The 21,727-nt window shown below is 39.5% G+C and overlaps 1 protein-coding gene across 5 annotated transcripts in view; it reads left to right on the top strand.

Moving 5' to 3' along the window:
- col4a6 (collagen, type IV, alpha 6) overlaps positions 1 to 21,727 on the top strand; it is a 123,384-nt gene that overhangs the window by 52,074 nt on the left and 49,583 nt on the right. For all 5 annotated transcript variants that reach the window (XM_017699680.2, XM_017699681.2, XM_017699679.2 and 2 more), the window contains exon 4: positions 9,433 to 9,513. In XM_017699680.2, coding sequence (XP_017555169.1) covers positions 9,433 to 9,513 — 81 coding nt within the window. The remainder of the gene's footprint in view (positions 1 to 9,432; positions 9,514 to 21,727) is intronic.

The following is a 21,727-nucleotide window of genomic DNA, read 5'->3' as shown; positions in this document are numbered from 1 at the left end:
TCTACTTTTAATACTAAGATGCTAAATACATGATCTCTTTCTCTCCACAGTTGCTTGAGTTGGCAAAATTTTCTGATAAGCTAAATCTTTAAATGCAGGCGCTCTCTAGCACAATGTTAATATACGTGTACGGCAATGAATTAAGCTGCTGTTTTAGCTGTTTGGCTACATGGTGCTACACACTGCAACAAAGGCTCCTAGCTAGACTTTCTTTGCCTTAACATTTTGCTTGTGCTTCCATTAACTGAGCCACTCACCACTGGCCTGTAATGCAGTATCACTGGCCTATGAAAACCATGTATCTCCATTTTTGTTGATCATTTCAACACATTAGCTGTCCTTTATGTTGTGTAAAAATTTTGTGATGAATGGACTAATAGAAATGCTCTAAAATCACTTGGAACTAAATCTCTTTACATTGACTTACATTGAAAGGTAAGAGTGCCCTCTCCTGTAAAGTTCATATTTTGGAGATACTTGTTTTTCATTGGACAGGATATATAACAATAAGCTTGTGTTAGGCTTTTTGGAAAACCATCCTTGACACCACATCTTTTTTATTTGATCTTTTTCGTAATTTCCTGAAAAACTGTCCCCTTTTTTATATGAATTAATTTTAGATGGAATGCTAACTGCATTTCTTAACCCATTTGAATTGGTATCTTGGTGTTGCTAGTACAATTTATTGAATGTTTATCTTCAAAATTCTGTTTGCAATGCAGTCATTATAATTGTATGGATAGCAATCAGTTACTCTTGCCCTGTGGACGTGTTCCTTCAAAACTGATTTTGCATACCCTGTTTCTTGATTAAATCCCTTTAACACTCAGAAATGTTATATTGTTAAGGTGTTAGTTTTTTTAAAGTGAGTGGATTAAACGCTCATGCTGCATCCCTGTGCTCTTGTTTATGGTTTACATGTACTCAGCATCATGCAGCCAATCAAGATGTGTCCAAAAGCAAGATAAAAAGCTCAGTGGAGCCGGCCTGTGCTGTCAACTTGTTTAGCCTCAGAGTTTGACTGATGCTATCTCACACCCTCTTGTTTAGCTGAGCTCCAGAGACCTGAATCAATGCATGCTCTGCCTATGGGTGGTCTAGTTAGGGGGGGGGGTGGCTTGGGGGGGGTCTAGTACTAGGCTGGCTTGTGGTAAACTGTGGATGTTGGAATGTTCAAACACAGCTGTGAGAGAAGGCCACATTCAGGCCACTGGCAAGCAGATCTTTGACCAAATGTTACCTTTGAGTCAGAGCTATAGCCATCCCACTGTAGAACAGTGTGACAAAGGGCCAAGCAGATATGATTGGGAAAGAAAAATATACTTCACGTTAAATGCCATGGCCCTGTCATTGTTTTCCGTAAACTGTATTCCATACCCTGTGGAGCTGCATCTGCATGTGGGCTCTAGGAAGAGGAGCGAAGGCACAGAGTTGCATGCCTGTTAAAAGTTTGGAGACACCTAGTTTTTGAAAATGTTTTTAATATTAATTATAATATTTTTTGTTTAAATAGAAAGTTGTTTAGAAGTTAAAGTTGTTCTTTGTAAAAGCTGCAAAACTGAAGTACCAAAAAATTACTTGAGTCAGTACTTAACAGGATGTTTTACGTGTTCAAACCACATTTGTAACATAGAGTTTCAGTGTACTTTTTGACTAAATTGAAATGCAAATGTTTTTTTCCAATTTAAAGCTACGCTTTTGGGATGTGGAAACCTCTCTGGTGGAACTGTGTAATTGCATGCATTAAACAGAAGAACCTTTTGTAATAAGTTGTGCTTTGGACTCCTTTCCCAAGCAGATGATACAATATCTCAAGACATTGGACATAATGCAACATCAACACATTTTGCATCATGTTTACTTATGATGAAGACATTTAAATATTCTATCAAAAACTGTAAATACAGTGATTTTTATTTAATGTTTTACAAACTGCAAAGCACCAAATCCAGGTAAATAGGACACATTATGTTCTCTTTGTAACGTATCATATCCAGGAAGAAATGAAATCGCCATGACAATATCACAGTTCTCACTCAATTCTCTTCTTGTTTTTTTTTTTACTTTTTTTTATACACAAAACAATACAGACAAGTAGACAGGTGACCTCAGTGAGTGTTTGCTTAGTACCATTCATGTGGACCCTGAGCCATCTCTGGAAATTGGAATATCTAACATCAGATCATGTTTGATTTACTGCATTCAAGTTCTTGGTTGGCGGACTGAGCTGTCAGATGATGTGTTCAAAATCAGTGCTGTGCAAACACTCTCCTGCTCTCCAGCACTCTCCCTCTCTGTTCTTTTCTTTTCTTTGCCATTCTTTACATTCTGCCGCTCATAGAGATGGATCGCATTGATTGATGCAGGCAGTTCAAGGAAAGGAGATGTGAGGAAATGCTTAGCACGACAAATAATCCCCAGAGCTTGCGGGGGAAGCATGAGCTCAACCTGCATGTGCACACAAGTGTGTGTTTGTGCACGCACACATGCAGGGTGTCATAGTTTAGTTCATGAAAATGTGCAATTATCCCCACCAAACTTCTGGGTTGAGACCTGTTGATCTTGTGAGTGTAGAAGGGCACGTCTAGTAGAAGTTGCAAATTCTAGCTGCTGGTATCAGATTTACTGAAATGTTACAAGTCATTTTAAAAGTTAGACCATTAAAATCAAACTTACATTTTCTCCTCACCACAAACAGGTCAGTTATCCATTACATGTTCAGTATTTGAAGTTTGCTTCTTTAAAGGCATGTGGATTTCAACTGACCACTGTGGGAGACCAGCACTGAGAAGCTTAAATCTACATACTATACTTCAAATGTAAAGCTAGCAAATCAATTTATCAGTTTATAAGTTTTTTGCCAGGTTTTGTTTTATTGCTTGCCACCGAAATAAAATCTTTATCTCATCTATACATTGTGATACATATTTTAGAACAATTGTTTGATAATGATTTATGAAACAATGTAAAGGCACAAGTAAATCAAGGATTATAGTTCTTTAAATAAGAGTTGTGAAGTTTAATTTTTAAAGATGGCACATCAGTATTTTATTTCTGGTTTCTGTTGCATTTAATGCACTTAAAAACATTTAGTGTAAATTTGATGAACTTCATAAGTGTAGTTCACAACACAGCAGCATCATAAACAAATCAGACTACCAGATTAGCTACAGTTTTTCGTGATTTGCAAGACTCAAATTCTTCAACTTGCTCAGATTTCTCAGAGTTAGCAGCCAAGCTAAATAAAAGTCAGTACTGCTACGTAGTTCACAAACCTTGAGTTGTGATCATCCAGTAATGTAGTGTGATCATCCAAAAGTGTCATGCCGACTTGCAAAAAGTAGTACACATGACAGCTTCCAAACACACAGCATAACTGACTATATCATAACAAATATTTGGCTTCAGTTCAAGTTTTGCAATACCATTCTCAGTGAAGTCATGTGTCTGAAAAAACAATAATAATATGCAGAAATATGTTTTGATGTGAAGAAATTGCTCTGCTTTAAGTGGCAGACTTTTTCTGAGAAACTAATGCTCCAAAAGCAGATGTTTTGTAGCGTAGATAGACGGTAATCATGTAGTAGGTGGGGTGATTGGCTGTTGCACTAGCTGCTAAGCGCTGCTGCTGCACACTGTTTTTACAACTTAGTGTGCCAATGATGCACCTCCATTCACACAGCACTCTCTTTCAGGTTGCTGTAAAAACGTAGCATTATTGGTCTGGTAGATTTTTAGAAAATGTCGGTCTCAAAAATATGTCATCAAAATATCGGTTATAAATCCTTTTGCGACAGTCATGTCCTCATTTTCCAGGTTTTTCTTGCATAATTTCAAAAAAGAGGGCACCTGTCTCTCCTGTCTCCTCATCTTATTTGGTGCCAGTGCTTTTTAGGTTTTAGAAAAGTGGACAAAATGGAAATCATCAGACTCCTCCACACAGGGAAGGGATCATGGAAAGTTTCTCTTCATGTTGTGTGCAATTACAGTAGGTGTCCAGATCCCCAGGTCTTACATAGAGCAGCATTATTTATTTATAGAGGTTTAGTTATGGGAGAATCTTTTCTGTAAAAAGTGTCATTTATTCATACAGTATTAGGGTTAAGGTGAAGAGATTTACAGTAGGCTACACGTGTAAAAGTAAGCTACTCATTTAGAAATGTGCTCTGTCTCGGAGCAACATGCACACACAGGTTTCCAGGCTTGAGGTCCTTGAGGTCGCATTCACTACAAAAAACAGTGAAGAAAAGAAAAAGCCTCTGGTGATGTTTTTGCTGTATGTGTAAAACTATCTAATCCCTTGTGTGTTTGTGTGCACGTGTGCAGAGAGATTCCTTCTTAAGTTCCACTTTTTGTCCAATTCCCAGAAGCTCCTTTCAGAGTCACTGAAGAAACGGGAGAGGAATGTCAAGGTGTGGCGTTATGATTGAAAAGCTTGTTGTTGTTCACTGTTGGCTGCTTTCTCTGTCTTACATCGGGAAAAGCTTGTGCACATATACGATTTCAGCCCTGCACCAGATGGGTTAATCATACTGAAAAGAAAGTGACAAAAGGAGCCTTGAAGGGATGGGATCGCTCAGGTAAAACTGAGGGGGTGGGGAATTATCCCTGTCTTCTTTAATACCTCCCTCCCTGACCTACCACCCCTCCCTGCCTGCAGCTCGTTCTGCTGGACACTAAGCTGGAGCTGGAGTGTCGAGGAGATTCTAGTTTACCCATTCATTCAAGCTGTCTGCCATATATGTGCCAGTGTGTCACTCACAGCTGAGTGTTCCCTGTGCTCATTGTTCTGATCTTAAGACTTACTACTCAGTAGCTATTATGAAATTACTAGGGCAGAACAATATTTCACTTATTAATCGTTATCACAATTGGTATCGCAGGAGGTTGCAATATACAAATAAGCCTCCAACCAATCACTAAATGTTTTATTGTGTACTGTGAGCATTCTGACCAGATGTAAATATGAGTGCTTCTTTTGGGGGCTCTGAGAAAACAAGGCTTTCACATAATTCATTTTGGCCAAAATAATGCAGGTCACTCTGAAACCATATCGCCATCACAGTGTGTAGTATTATTACATCAGCATGGCATTTTGCTTAAATCATGCAGTCGTGGTAACAACTGTGGAACTAATCTGTAACTAATCTTCTACACAGTTGCATGGCAATCTGTTGGTGCCTCTGTTCAAATTACAATTTTTGTTGATTTCTGAAAATAAGAACACACTTCTGCACATTTCAGTGACCAGTTGCTGTTCATTTGCTGAATTAAACATGTTGGAAAAAGCAAATACATGCAATTTGGCATGTGCAAAATTTATGGAACATTTTGTATTTAGTTTTTCCAGTATATTATTCCTATATAGAGAATATGTAAATTCCATCCATCCATACATTTTCTAAGTCGCTTCTCCCTCAGGGTCGCGGGGGGGTGCTGGAGCCTATCCCAGCGGTCATTGGGCAGAAGGCAGGATACACCCTGGACAGATTGCCAGTGAACGTGTTAATTTGACTATGAAAATCAATAATGTGTAATTTGATCAGGATCAAGAAACACTTGTTACTGTAGGTATGAGGGTGCAGACCTGAAGTTCAGAACCTTTAAAGGGTTAATCCTTCCTTCACTGTGGTTATAATGGGCTGTAGTCTCTTCTTGCTTTCTGATCACTCGTGCTGTTTATGCTTTTCCATTTTCTTTGTTATGCCAGAGCATATTCATACCCTCTCTCCCTCTTTTTCTTTCTCCCCATCTCTCTTTCTCTCTTACTTTTTGTCCTTCTCTCTCTCTCTCTCTCTCTCTCTCTCTTACACTCACTCACTGTCTTTCTCTCTGTAACTCTGTCTAACCCTAATTCATAATTCTCTCTCTCGCTTCTTTGTCTCCCTCTCTCTCTATCTCCCTCTCAATTTTTCTTCCTCTCTCTCCTCTCTCTCTCTCTCTCTCTTGGCCTGCTTCTGTCAGGCCGATTATCACTATGCAGCAGATCAGAGGCATGAATGAGGAGGGCAATCCCCAGATTTCAAGCCCATTTTCCACTTATTCCCCCTCTTTCCCTCTCTCGTTCTTTCCCTATCTGCTTTATCTCTTCATTTGCACTGATATAACTGTTTTATGTAGTGATAGAAAACCCAAGGCATCCCTTGAGTTAATGAGTTAAAATGAACAAAATTGAAGTCTCTGAATGTATCGACAACAAGAAATTAGGTGGACTAGGGTTAAAGAGACATCATCACTGCTTTTTAAATGTACTCCTTGGAGCCTTAATTATGCTCTTACTAGTTTGGAGCTGTGTTCTATATGACTCTCTGCATATGGAGTTAATTTTGTGCCAAAGGTTTTAAATAAAATAATAAAACCAACAAGCAAAATGTTCAGAGTCAAAATATCCAAAAAATGTTGCAAAAACAAATATTTTTTTCAAGAAGATTTTTGCTCATTTTCACTCAAAGCACATTCTAAAATTGTGCTTTTGCTTCCAACTTGCACTGGCACTTTTTAACAGGGGTCATGTCTAGAAGAGGGTGTTCACCTGCACTCTCTATTGGTCAACTGATTTAGAGTGACAGGTCTCCTGAACAAGTTGCCACTCATTGTAATGACTACTGCTAGGTGCTGTGTTCTGCTAGTATATCTGAAATTGTGAGTAATGTTTGTCATATTCCTTTTACGTTATTAATGTAACACATGTTTAGGTTTATGTGTTGCCCTGTGTAAAACGATGTAACTGTTGTTCTGGACACTGAAGAACATAAACTTAGCAGTTAAAGGAATCTGTATCTCTGTAGTTACTGCAGCTCTGCACATCACCCTCGTTCTTAAAAATGGGGACCAGTACACTGCTTCTCCACTCATCAGGCATCCTCTCACTCTCCAGGATTTTGTTAAACAGCCTGGTTAAAAAGTCCACTGCCTTCTCTCCTAAACATCTCCATACCTCCACAGGTATGTCATCTGGACCAACTGCCTTTCCATTCTTCATCCTTTTTAAAGCTGCCCTCACTTCCACCTTACTAATTCTCTGCACTTCCTGATCCACTATCTCTCCCCCCGTTGTCCTCCTCTCTCTCTCATTTTCCTGATTCATTAGTTCTTCAAAGTACTCCTTCCATCTACTCATCACTCTCTGTTCACTCACTAGTACATTTCCCTCTCTATCCTTTATCAGCCTAACCTGCTGTACATCCTTTCCAGTTCTATCTCTCTGTTTAGCCAAACGATACAAGTCCTTTACTCCTTCTTTACTGTCCAGCCTCTCATACAGCTCATCATAGGCCTGAGCCTTTGCCTTTGCCACCATTCTTTTCGCTATGCGACTAGCCTCACAGTACTCCTGCCTACTTCCTTCATCTCTCTGGTTATCCCACTTTTTCTTAGCTGCCTTCTTCTTCTGAATACTCTCCTGGACCTCCTCATTCCACCACCAACTTTCCTTGTCTTCTTTCCTCTGACCAGACGAAACACCCAACACATTTTTGCCAGTTTCTCTCACCACCTTAGCTGTAGTTTATGTGTTACATTAATAAACATGACAAATATTGCTCATAATCTTGGACATGCTATTGCAGTGCTCTCTGGCAATTCTACACTCAGTACAAAGTGCTCCATCAAGCTTGAGGAAGATGATGACTTTGAGTGTGGGTACATTTTAAATTCTTGTGTGAGAAAGGTGCTTAATGAATTTAAGACTGTTCAGGAGAAGTAAAAAAGTCTGAGTGTGAAATTGTGTTTTTGGAAAAGAACTCTAGCATGTCCACTTTTTGTGACTTGTTGCTTGTACAACTGTACAGTTGTGGTTGTATTGCTATCATTAAAATTGCTGCTCTTGTAGTTTGAAACTGCACTCTTTGAAATTGCGTTTTCTGTGTAAGAAATCTTTCATCTTTCCTTCATAGCCAATGTTTTTGTGTTTTTAAGGTCACCAATTTGCACCAGCGCAGTGCTATCCAGTGTGGCTGTCTTTTAGCTGACATAACAGAATTGGCAGTTAGGCAGACACAACATGTGGTACTGCAGATTTGGCCATTTGGCTAATTCTTGTTTGTGCAGATCTACATAGTAAGTGTGAAACGTGGTAGTAATTGAGGAACTGAGAGCTAATAAATGGATTTTCTGTGTGTGTTTGTGTAGATCAGTGTTGTCATGTGCTGTTATGCTACAGGAATTAGCAATTGTAATGGAGAAGGTATTTAAATTGTGGAATCTGAGCATTGCACAGGCAGACAATAGAGCTCATCACACAGCGCGCGTGTGTGTGTGCATGAGTGTCTGCAGTCACTTATTCGCTAACAGTGTGTGTAAGATGAGTTGTACCTGTGGATGAGGCCTTTTTTTCCAGAGTGGTTGTTTTGGCATGCACTCTGCACCACAGGCTATTCAGCAGGGTGTCATGTGTGGAATGCCGTGCCAACTCCAACTCTGTGATCTCCTATGGGGCCTACAGGGGAAAGCAGTAGATGACAGATTAATCAATCAAGTCTTTTAACACAAAATGCCACACAGCTGTTTTCCTGACGAAAAGGCATTCATGAATAGGTATGTCTTGGTTTAATGTTGTATGTGTGTGCGTGCATGCATTTACATGTGCATTTCACAAAGACATGTATTTGTCTCTGCTGATAAATCTACCTTTTTTTCTGTTTCTCTGTGTATTTTCTAAATTAAGAATAGCTCAGGAAAAGAGGACACTATGTTTTGATTTACCAGAAATTAATTTGATTGTATTACACATTTGCTGCCATTCATTGTTTTACTTTTGGCAGAAATTTCGATTTTTTTTTCCATGTAGAAGTATATAAAAGTAATACTTTTTTCAAGGCATTCAAACTGACGATATTGTTGTGCACAATTCAGTTTTTGTGAAAATACTTAAATTAATCACAGCTGAACTAATTGAAACTAGTCTGGTTAACAACCTGTTTACTATCACATTAGCATCAGTTACATGATACAAAAATATACCTGATCTAGCAACATGACGTCTCTTTAAGCTTTAAAATAAGTAACATGCCCTAGATGTAGGTATTTTAACTTTTCCAGTTGTACACTGAAAATTTATCATTAGATTGGATGGAATGCTTGCCAGAGTTTGTCCAACCTGGCAATAGCATTTGCATGTAGAGCATGGATAGGAAATGTCCATTAAAATCTTTGTCCATTTGAGTTTCATGGCATTGCTTTATATTATTGTGCCATCACATCCCCATTTTAGAAATCTATGCAGAAGGTTCTTCTGTTTGGGACAGTGTAGATTAGTGAGTGTTCAGTTCAGTGACTCACTGTGGGTGAAGTTTTGGTTCTGTATCAGTTGCTCTTAGGCATATACGCAAAGTATGGAGTAGCTTCTGTTACCTCAATGCTTGCATGAGAGGCCACAGGACATAGATTTTAATCTCTCTCTCTCTCTCTCTCTCTCTCTCTCTCTCTCTCCAGGGGACGAAGACGTCTGGACCATGTGCAGGGCGTGACTGTAGTGGGGAAGGATGTCCATGTCTCCCAATAAAAGGCAGCAGGGTGAGTAGAGCACCCACCTTGGAAAACACTTTCTTACTGGAGGCCATGCTCCAATATGTCACCCACAGGGGGCGCTGTGACATGTTTCAATACGTCCTACTGGAAAATAATAATATGACAAATAACTAGTTGGTGTTGATTTTGAGTACTAGAAGGGCATGTTTGGAAAAGGATATATTTGTTAGCCAGTGTTGTTTCTTTCTAAATTAGTGATGAGGTTTCTGGTAAAGAAACCTTAAAGGAATTGCCACAAAGGATTCTTTGAGTAATGCCATAAGAGAACCATTTTTGGTTCCCTAAAGAACTATGTCTGAAAAAAAGCGAGCATGAAGAAACTTTTTAAGCATTTAAAGAATCTTCCGTTTATGCTTAAGTGTTCCATACCAATTTAAGGGCTCTTCCAGGAAACACACCATTATGTAGAAGTTCTTAAAGCATTCTAAAAAGGTTTTTTACAGTCACACAGCTTTTTTTTCCTTTTTAGTAGGCAATCAAAAAGTGGTTCCTCTATGGCATTGCGCAAAGAACCCCTTTTAGCAACTTTATTTTTAAGACCATAGCTCAGCTGAGGCTTCTTTGCTGCAAAGTCTTATAAAACACCCATAGAAAATAAGAGTAGATTCAGTCCATTCAGTTCTATCAAGCCCCTTGTTGTCACTGTCACAAGAGAACAAATGGAACCAAATGGGCTGAATTTAAAGCATATTTGTTCATTCTTAAATGTTGTTGTACTCAAGACTGTATTTGTTTGCATCCTATCCTCTCATTCTTCATATCGCTCAAAAGGAAGTTTCAGGTCTTTTTAAAGCAAGACAGTCTGAGATGCACTGCTTTTCACAAACTGCACAAGCATACATTCAAAATGGAAGCTCCACGCAGGCAGAAAGCCATCTAACTGCACATTAACTGCAGTCAATATACTTCCTGAACCATAGTCACTTTCATCCTCTTGACAAATAACAGCATGTTTCATAGAGAGCAAGAAGGAGTTTTAGGAAGACATGCTAATTAGCTTGTGAAGAGCACATTGTCATATATGTACATAGAAGTGATGCTCTGATTGATACACTGGATCAGTATTAACACTGATACTGACCTTATTAAACAGATCAAATATCAGTCAAATGTCACCACTCCATTATCACTATTGTTTTGAAACAGTTCCTGTGCAAATGTGTAATACACCATGAGTTTCTCTTCAAAGCTCTGCTGTGTGACAAGATAAAAGTCTCTTTGAACAGAGCATGACAGCACATTAAAATAAAAACCTGGTGCAGGAAGGCTTTCTGATTCTGTTGTACTTCAGTCGAGTTCATTAGCCAAAGACTGTTTTTATATTATACTAGAATTTTGCATTTTATCAATTTTAGGTAGGCTAATTATTTTTAGCTTTTGAGCTCTTTTTAAAAATTACCAAAAAAAATGTATATACTATATTAAAGATTGAAATCTTCAGTTGTAGCAGTATTATGTATGCATATTATAAATGTATATATACTCTGAGTTCATGTGTCAGACTTAGTATCAGGAGAAAAAATGATGTTGAATCGGTGCTAGTCTCATGCTGTGTTACATGTTGGTGGTAGATATTCAAAGATATTCACACAAAATGGATATTCCATTGTTTTCAGTGGAGCTGCAACAGAAAATTCTGTTACTACCAGCAGCAATGTTTTGCAGACTGCAGAATTTGCATCGACATAAAGAGCATCCTGACTTTTTCCTTCTTAAAAAGATTTCTGTGCTGGTAAAAGTCTCCTCTGACATTTGTCCTTTTTCACCACTTGATTAGCTGTCACCATGCCAGTATTTACATAGCTTCATGCCACTGTCGCTCACATACTGCTATGAGGTATGGAACACACATCATTAGTGCAGACAACGTATGAAAATTTTAGTTACTGTAAAGTTGTTCAAGACACGCTCAAACACATACAGACATACACACACACACCCACCCACCAAGTATGTTCTGTGGTTATAGATATCCAGGTTTGTGCAGATTTTACAAATGAACAAAGACTGTTTTGTAAATGTGTTGTCAGGCTGAGACAAGCCCTCAACCTCTGTGGATGACATTGGTGTTGCTTGCAAGCTGGAAAGATTGACAGACGACTGGATCATAAAATGTCTGTTCTTTGTGTACTTGTTCTTTGTGTACTTGTTTTTTTACAGGAAAACAGTATAATAAATTACTTGATTTATAAGATTTATGCAAAGAGATTTCAGAATCATTAGTAATAAAATATTAGGTCTCATCATTCAGTTGCTACTATCAATTATTCATTAATTACTATGAAAAAAAGTAAGGTACTATGTAGTTATGGCAGTTAGTGGAGTTAACCAAATGAAATATTAAATTCATTCAGTCTTTTTTGGAAATATGGGTAATTTTAAATACCAACCACTGTTAGTCTTTGAATAGGAAGTGAACAGGTGTGAATGCATCCTCTTTCTTCAGCTGACTGCATATATGAAATTTAATTTAAATTTAATCTTACTAGTTTTCACTGCTTATGTAATTAACACTTTTTTTTAAGTCAGAGAATAAAGATAGTATGCATGATTAGACTAATATTTTCCAAAACATTGATTAGTTAACCTGTACAGATTTGGATTAAGGTAATAGTCATTGATTAGAGTAGAAGTTGTTGATCATCAGCATCATTTATTTCAATATATTAACCTTCAACCATACAGTCATCTTTGTGCTCGTATGTTGAAATTTAGAGGTAAAACATTCTGTATATATATATATATATATATATATATATATATATGAGGTTTTGCTGCTGTCCATGTCGCATGAGACTATTTGAAAATACAAACTTACATGTTACATTGAACTGCACACACAAATTGTAGAAACACCACCTGCCTTCTGATTGGATAAACGCATTGCGTTGGTTGGGTTCATTTACATAATGTTCAGCTCCACCTAACCTTTTTGCTGCAGAACTGCCACAACCTATTGAAAATGAATGTGATAAAGAAATATTACAAAGCTAGTACATCCCAAGAGGAGTTTGGGGAGAAGCATTAAACACGGTATATTTGTGTTGTTTATTTGTGCTGTTTATCAGTGCGTACATTAGTGTTGTGTATTAGACCACCTGTACTGTCCACATCCAACGAAACACACACATGCACACACATACACACGTTCACCCACAAACCACAGTTTAACCCCAAAGCCTTTTCAGACTTCCCTTCTTACTCAGCAGACACTACAGATGACAGCCAAACCACAGCACATTCCTTTGACACACACACACACACACTTACAGGCACAGAGGTACACACACATGCTGTGGTTGTTGATCTCCACTGTCTAATAGTTAAAATATAAACATAAATCATAGGTAATTAAACATAGCTATTGTTTTAGGCAAGTCTGTTTCTGTTGTAGCACTTATTTGGCCTTGCACTACACATTGCATAGTGCTTCGTCGGTTGTGGCTTGTCAATCAAAATAGCAATTTCCATCAAAGTTGACGATTCTTGGCCACCATGAGCAATGAAACCTGGTGATTTCTGGTGGAGCTGGACTGTGAGAATGAGCTAGGCCTATTGTACATTCTCAAGCCATATTTCTAATGATTTTAGATATACCTGCTCACGTTTCTTTTGCTAAGAGTGTTTTCATGGCTGTTGATTTTAAAGTTAAATGCATCTACAAAAAGGCTAAGCATGCTATTATAGTATACAACACAACATCCAGTCAGAGCATGCTTTATTAGTGTAAAAAGAAAAAAAAGGCTACATTCAACCAAATATCAAGAGTCATTCATTGCAAAATACATGGTTCCCAATCTATTCCCTGTCATTTTCATGTCTTTTTATCATTCTGTCCAGCTGTCTGTAAAAACAAACCATGCAGCATATTTTACACCAGCGTATTCTCCCACACATTCATCCATCCATCCATCCATCCTCAACTGCTTATCCGGGTCCGGGTCGCAAAAAGGCCCCAGGCTTCCCTCTCCCCCGCCACCTCCTCCAGCTCTTCCGGAGGGATACCAAGGTGTTCCCAAGACAGTCAAGAGATATTAACCCATCCAACGTGTCCTGGGTCTTCCCTGGGGTCTCCTCCCCATCGGACATGTCTGGAACACCTCCCTAGGGAGGCGTCCAGAGGCCATGCTTACCAGATGCCCGAACCACCTCAACTGGCTTCTCTCAACATGGAGGAGCAGTGGCTCTACTCCGAGTCTCTCCCGAATCACCAATCTTCTCACCCTGTCTCTAAGGGAGAGCCTGCGGCGAAAGCTCATTTTGGCCGCTTGTATCCGCGATCTCGTTCTTTCGGTCACTACCCAAAGCTTGTGACCATAGGTGAGAGTCGGAACATAGATTGACTTTGCCTTCTGGCTCAGCTCTCTTTTCACCATGACGGACCGGTATAGGGTCCGCATTACTGCAGATGCCGCACCAATCCGCCTGTCAATGCTCCATCACTCCATCCTTCCTTCACTCGTGAACAGAATCCCAAGATATTTAAACTCCTCCACTCGGGGCAAGAATTGACTCCCGACCTGGACAGAGCATTCCACCCTTTTCCGACTGAGGACCATGGTCTCAGATTTAAAGGTGCTGATTTTCATCCCAGCCGCTTCACACTCAGCTGCAAACTGGTCCAGAGAGAGCTGGAGGTCACTTCCTGATGACGCCAACGGGACCACATCATCTGCAAAATGCAGACGTGAAATCCTCCAAGCTCTGCCTCCTCTGGGGAAGGATCATTGGTGGGATTGAGAACATCCTTGAAGTATTCCTTCCACTGTCCAATGATGTCCCCAGTCGAAGTCAGCAGCCCCCCAGCCCCACTGTATACATTGTTGGTCGGGAACTGCTTTCCTCTCCTCCGCCTGTCGATAGTCTTTCTCCATGGCCTCACCAAACTCCTCCCACACCTGAGTTTTTGCCTCAGCAACCACCGAAGCCGCGACCTGCTTGGCCTTTCAGTACCCATCTTTTGCCTCCAGAGTCCGACAAGCCAACCAGGCCCGATAGGACTCTCTTCAGCTTGACGGCTTCCCTTACCCGAGGTATCCACCAACGGGTTTGGGGATTGCCACCACAACAGGCACCTACGACCTTGCGGCCACTGCTCCGATCCGCTGCATAGACAATGGAGTCACGGAACAGGGCCCACTCTGACTTGATGTCTCTGGCCTCCCTTGGTATGTGGTCGAAGCTTTGTCGGATGTGGGAGTTGAAGATCTTTCTGGTAGGTTCCCTCTGCCAGACGTTCCCAACAAACCCTCACAACTCGTTTGGGTCTGCCAGGTCTGTCGGGTATTTTCACCCGCCATCTGATCCAACTCACCAGCTCTGCTCCTCTCTTCACTAGGGTGTCCAAAACACATGGTCGCAAATGGCAAGCACAGAACTCCAATAACAAAACACCACTCAGGTTCAGATCGGGGAGGCCGTTCCTCCCAATCACGCCCTTCCAGGTCTCACTGTCATTTCCCACGTGAGCGTTGAAGTCACCCAGCAAGACAATGAAGTCCCCACAGGAGGCGCTTTCCAGTACCCCCTCCAGGGTCTCCAAGAATGCCAGGTACTCCGAACTGCCATTTAGTGCATAAGCACAGACAACAGTGACCCGAAGGCACAGTGAAATAACCCTCTTGTTCACCAGAGAAAACCCCAACGTACAGGCGCTGAGCCGGGGAGCTATGAGTAAGCCCACTCTTGCCCGACACCTCTCACCCTGGACAACTCCAGAATGGAATAAAGTCCAACCCCTCTCGAGAGAGTCTGTTCCAGAGCCCCTGCCATTTGTTGAGGTGAGCCCAACTATATCTAGTTGGTATCTCTCAGCCTTATACACTAGCTCGGGCTCTTTCCCTGCCAGAGAGGTCCTGTTCCACGTTCCCAGAGCCAGTTTCGGTAACCGAGGATCGGAACGCCAAGGCCCCCGCCTTCGGCCGCCACCGGATCCACATTACACAGGACCCCCATAAGAGCCCACACGTTCATATATTTCATATTTATTTGCTCCAGGCCCTTTTTAAGAACACCTCTGTACAGTCTGCCAGATTTGGCACTGAGATTTGAAACTGTTCTCAGGTCAGATTTATGGCCCTCTGTATTCCATTCACAAGTATCAGCTGAAAGATGGCTTTTATTGGGATCAAAACACAAATGCCAGTCCTCACCAACCTGAGGGTATGAGCACTGTGCCATCTCTCTAAAGTATTTATGGCAGACTTTATAGCTTCAGGGCCAGTAGTAAGAGTCATTGTGTGACAATTATAACGTCGCCATTTGAAGGGCTCATAAATCTACCTAAACAAACAGGATGACATTTTAGAACTGAAAAGCTGAGGAAGGGCATGGCTGAGGTTACACTGAATCTGATGTTCGATAAAAACCGTCTTGAGAGTTACAGTTTGACAGCAATCTCCAGCTGTACTTGTGCAGCTCTGTATGCTGCAGAGTTTAATTCCAGCCTTGGTCTACAACCTAAAAAATAGGGAGCATGTGATTATTTGCCATATACTCTTAATAAAAAGGTTCTGTGAATTTATTGGAAAAAATGGTTTGCTGCTGTCTGGAACCATGTAGTAAAAGGTTTCTCTTTAGAGAACTACATACGATAGTTGTTCCATTTCAGAGGAGAACCATTTAACAGTGCAAAGAATTTATTTAAACTTTATTTAAACAAGTCTTTGTGTTGCCATTGTTTTACATTCAAATGCATGCAAAAGTTTGGGCACACCTGGTTAAATGACATGTTTTGTTGATTTTATAAGTGGAAATGTGTTAACACATCCTTTACCGAGAACAGTTCTATACACTTTAATTCACAGTTCACTGTTTATTTGCTGAATTTAACATGTGTACTTGGGAAGATAAACATAAAAGAAGGCCTGTGCAATAGTTTTGTCGTATTTTATATTTTATGGGGTTGTTTTTCAGTTAAACTCAGCACATAAATGGAAATTGTCCACTAAAATTTGCAGAAAAGTGCTATATTTACGTGTGTTAAGATATGTTAACCTAATTTTACTTAGAAAATTGACAAAACATGTATTTTGATGGTGGGGTGGTTTAAATTTTGGCATATGACTGTATAAATATTGACTTTTCTAAAGAACCTGTGAATAACCCATTTTTTAAAGGAACAGAAGAACCACTTTTGGTTCTCTATTGTTGGAAGAAGATATTTGTGAGTGTAAGTAACATTTTAAAGGTTTAATGTAATGTAAAAGTTCTATACCAATTTAAAGGCTCTCCCTTGAGTCTTTACATTTTGTAAACATTTGTTTTTTTTTATTTAAAAGAACATAAAAACATAAAATTAAAGAGCTTAAAATATTCCTTATACTTCCATCTCTTTTACAGAAATGGTTCTCTAAAGAACCATTTGAAAGGTTCTTTAAGAAACAAAAGTGGTTCCTCTGTGTCATTATTCACAATAGCCTTTTTGACAGCTTTTTTAGAAGTATGTCCTAACTATGTAATCAAACTAATCTGAAAGCATGGTGAATTAGAACTAACTCTGCAGAAAGATTGATTCCCAGTGGTATGTGGTGTGGGGTTATGGCAGATGACCTAGCTGATACCTGCTTTTTTACGTCACCATATTTTTTTTCTTTTTTAAAATAATGTTTTATTTTCAGTAATTCCAAATAAACACCCTTCAAAGAGAATTTTGTATTATATAAAAAAAGCAAAAACTAATCGAAACCCAGACTACATGGAAGACGTCACCATGTTTGAGTGCTATTTTAAACTGTGTTGTTTGGAGTAATATGTAGTGGTTTTGAAGGTAGAACAGGCAGAGTAAAGTGGCAGTCTTTATACTTGTATGTGTTGCAGTGTGTAGTGTAAGTACAGGCTGTGGGCAGACACCTCCTCTAATTGTTGTTTAACATCAGATCGCCCATGACAGAGACTTTAAATAGAGCCTTGGCACACGCAGACGCACACATACATATGCACAAGAGCACACAAACACACAAGTTTGTAATCTTATCTTTGTGGGGTATTTCCATTGACTTCCAGTGACTAACACATGCCTACATTTAACCCCAAAAAAGAATGGTTTGGTGATAAAATCAGATGCACACAATTTTCCACTTATCCCAGATATTATTGGTGATCAGTCAGTCAAGACATGTTTAAAGTCCAAATTAGGCTTCTTTGGTTTTAAACTGGAACTATTAGGCTAATTTTGCTAACAGACACTAGAAGTCAATAGTCAGCCAAACCTTTTCTGTAAATATGTTCCCACAATGTTTTGCAGGCTGTATCTAGCACTTTATGATGCACTTTATGAACAGCTGCTCTACATATGTTTGCTCATACGCACGTGTAACTTTAATTTTATTTCAACTTTGCACATACTGTACATTTTTTTTACTTTTATTTTTTACTACTGTTTTTAGAGTTATTCTTATATTTTCTTTATTATTCTCTTAAGATTATATTCGGTGAATGGAGGAACAGCAAAGTAAGAATTTCATTGTACAGTGCAACTGCCTATTCTGCCTATTGCACAGGACAATAAAACTCTTGAATCTTGAATGTAGGTGTTCATTAGGCTTCCTGGTGTGGTTTAGGACACGGTGTGGCTTACTATAAACCAACATATCTTGGCTGATCTACTACATTTGGGGTATGTGGACAATAGTTTGATTTGCATTTTTGCTGACCAGTCTGTTTATTGAAACTTATGCCCTTTTGCCTTTTCTTTCCTCATGGGGACCAGGCATACACAATGCCACACATTTTAGTGTCACTGAGAGCTGAATTTAAACTTTGTTACATTTCAAATATACCATAACAAGTCAGGCTAAGGATGGGCAGTATTACAGAAATATCGCAGTGCTTTTTGTGACAGTGTCATAATTTTTTTTTGTCTTTTATAATTTAAGACAGTGTGTATGATATATGAGAACACATTGTGCTCCTGGTCTGCAACTAACAGCTGATGGGCAGAGTGTTGAGGCCTTTACTGTGCACGTGAGACTTGAGTTTTAGGCTTACTGTGCCATTCTGCTGCTAAGACACAGTAATACTTTAATTAGTCAGACTAGACTGTGCATGATAGATGAGCAGGAATCAAGATGCAGAAAGAGACATTAAAGAAAGTCTATATTATGCCTAGTTAAAAGCATCAACACTAGTGATTCATCACTTCCAGTGATTCACCACTCTCTTTATCACCCACTGAATCACAAACCACTGACCATTTCCTCAAACCACAAAAAAAAACCAAAGCCTGACCGCACCCCTGCCAGCAGGTTTCTTTACTCGTAACCAAAACAGCCATAATCTCGACATGGGGTTGGGCAAAATGGAACATAATGTCACAATTAGAGTATTTAAGACTCTGGTGGCACCAGCTAAATTACTTTAGTACCAGTGTGTAGTTCTGTGTCATTCAGTACCACATTTCAGTGTCTATGTAGTCTTAGCATCTGTGAGCCAGTAAAATAGATTTTTTTTTTTAGCATTAAGTGTGTCCAGCCTTTGCCTTTACTACAACTTCCATTCTTTTGGAAGAATTTTGGAATTTTGCAAGATTTTCAAAGAAATCTGTAAGAATATTTTTCCATGTCTCCAAACTTCAGTCTGAGAAGTTGGTGGCATTTTCTCAAAGATGAAAGCTTTCGGTTTATCTGATGGTGACAGTTTTGGTGGTCTACGAGGTCTTATGTGGTTGTTAGGAGTCCCATTTGCTCTCTTTTTTTTATTTAATTTCCCCCTAGGTAATCTTCTCAAGTATAATCTGAAAATGAATAAATTATTGGTCATTTTGACTGGAAATTAAATGAATGAAGGGTAATCTCTTACTTTTACACAGTACTGTACTGTACTCTTTGTGTTTAAAAGAAGATATATTTTTAAAAAATCACTTTTTAGTATAGACAGCAAGGTGTTGATAGTGTGGTATCTGTATTGGTATAGAAAGATATTAAATGGCACACAGCCCTAATCACAATATTTAAGCAATTTTCAAAATATATGAAATATATGATAGCTACATTAAAGAATCACATGCAGTATATACTCCTCACACTAGGAAAAAGACCTTTCATTTAGTCTTAGAGAAAAAAATTGTACATTATCTGTGCAACAGCCTCTGTTTTCTTCATCTTGTAACACATAAACCTTGCACAGGCACTAGTTTACAAACAGAACAAGAGCCTCCCACAGTATGTGAGTTCTATTAGCTAAACTTCCTCAGGCCTCTTGCAAACTCACCACTTTCAGCTCTGGATACAGCTGTGGTCAGCGTCCACCTCAGAAAAAAGGTGAGATCGTTTGGTTGCCTACTTGGCCATTGCTGTTACCTTTTATACGAGTAATCCTGGGCTACAAAAGCATCAGCCAGTGTTTGCAAACCGTAAAGTACCTTTGAGCCTCACTACACCATCACCAATAGAATCACTGTCCCCAAAACCAACAGCAGCCAGCATGAGATGATGGAAAGTGAGTGGACCCCAACAAGTGCAGTCAGCTGTAGTGGGAAAGTCTGCCATACAGAGAGAGAGTGCTCAGAAACTATCACAGTGCATTCAACAAAAAAGGCAATGTCATGCCTCTTTTGTATAGTGATACAAAACACTGTAGCACACAGAAAGCTCCAGTTTCACATGCTGATACATTTTACTCTGGCTAGAATGGACATGCATACTTCTCATCTACCCTGGAGACAGAATTTACTGAGTTTAGGAAGACAGATCAAAAGTCTCTGAGACACTGATGGGACATTAAGTAAGACTATTACACGTGCTTGCTTGAGGGCATGTCTCGTTTTCTAGAGATTATTTCCATCTATTAATCTCATAACACACCCAGAAGACGTGCAGTGACCATGACCAGCTTTCTGAAGAGCTTGTTCTCCAGTTGGCAAGAGCTCAACATAAACACAAGCCCATATTGGATTCATCTGGACCAATAACATCCATTTCCAGTGAGGTCAAAGGTGACAGGAGGCTGACAGCATGGTTTGTGTTAGGGTAAGCTAAAGGAAAGCAGTGCTATCTTTCATGTGTGGTCAGGGAGCTTAGGAAAACTTGTGCAGGCACACATGCAAGTCTGCTTTAGCTGCCACTATGTCAGCTCTCAGAGCCCAGCAAACATATAACAGGTTTAAAGCTGTGAATTAGGCCTGACTGTCTTCACTCAATAGTCAGTGACAGTTCCTTTCCTCAGTAACGGTTCATGATAGCTACACATCCATTCAGACTCATAGTGTTGAGTTGTCTGTAAACGGTCATAGTAAGATGCATTAGAATTCTTTAAAGAATCTGAGTCATCCTAATCAAATCAAATTATTGTAAGGTCATCTTACAATACTAGTTTTCCCTAGTTTGTGATGTAGTTTATGGGATGGGTCTGCTGCTCCTCAAGCATGCCGTTCTCTCTTAACTGACAAAATAGAGAGAATCAGGCCATGGAAGAGGTGTATCAAATGATTATTTGGATCAGATGGAATCCAGTCCTATTTTATGCTTTCTCTGAGTCTGTGTATCAGAATTTGGAGTTTTTATTCTTTCTCTTTTTCTTCCTGTTTACAATTTTGTCATTTGATTACATTGTGATTACAGAGGATGCTTATGTTTTCATTTGCTGGCCACTACCTGCCTCTCTTTTCCTGCACAAACTACGAACTTAGCCATTTTTACCCTCTGGCCACTAAGCCTGGCAGTGAGAGAGAGAGGCCGACTTTGGGTGATGGCCACTTCCGCTTTGCCTTGGTCCTAATTCACTACACTTAAAGCGATAGACCGGAAAAAAGGCTCTAAATGAATAAGCAAACAAAATGAGAGCACATGTGGAAAGATGACCCGGAGGCACGAGAAGCGTACATGTTGCAGTATTTCTCTTTTTACGGTATATATCCTGCTATTTTATCCACATAGCCCTCTGTCCCTTCCATTAGAAGAAATTCCCTTCTGTTATCAGGTTCCATCACCTTTTAATCCAAGCAGAACCTGGCTGCACAATCAGAACAGTGGTTTAAAGGAATGATCAGGAATCAGTTTTAAACAAAAATTTGTTTTTAGAGCTTGCATCAACATTCCACATCAACGCGTGAACAGTTTAGACTTGTTGATAAAGATCAATTGATGGCTGGAGTGCAAACAGCTGCTCTTGTTTAAACTGACCTAGTGTCACCTTACACCATTTGAACAGAGCACAGGGAGGGAGAGAGAGAGAGTGAGAGAGAGAGAGAGTGAGAGAGAGA

Source organism: Pygocentrus nattereri, chromosome 2 (genome assembly GCF_015220715.1).
Source record: "Pygocentrus nattereri isolate fPygNat1 chromosome 2, fPygNat1.pri, whole genome shotgun sequence".
In the NCBI taxonomy this organism is placed as follows: domain Eukaryota; kingdom Metazoa; phylum Chordata; class Actinopteri; order Characiformes; family Serrasalmidae; genus Pygocentrus; species Pygocentrus nattereri.
Note: the sequence above shows the minus strand (reverse complement) of the source record. Positions and strands in the feature narration are given on the sequence as shown.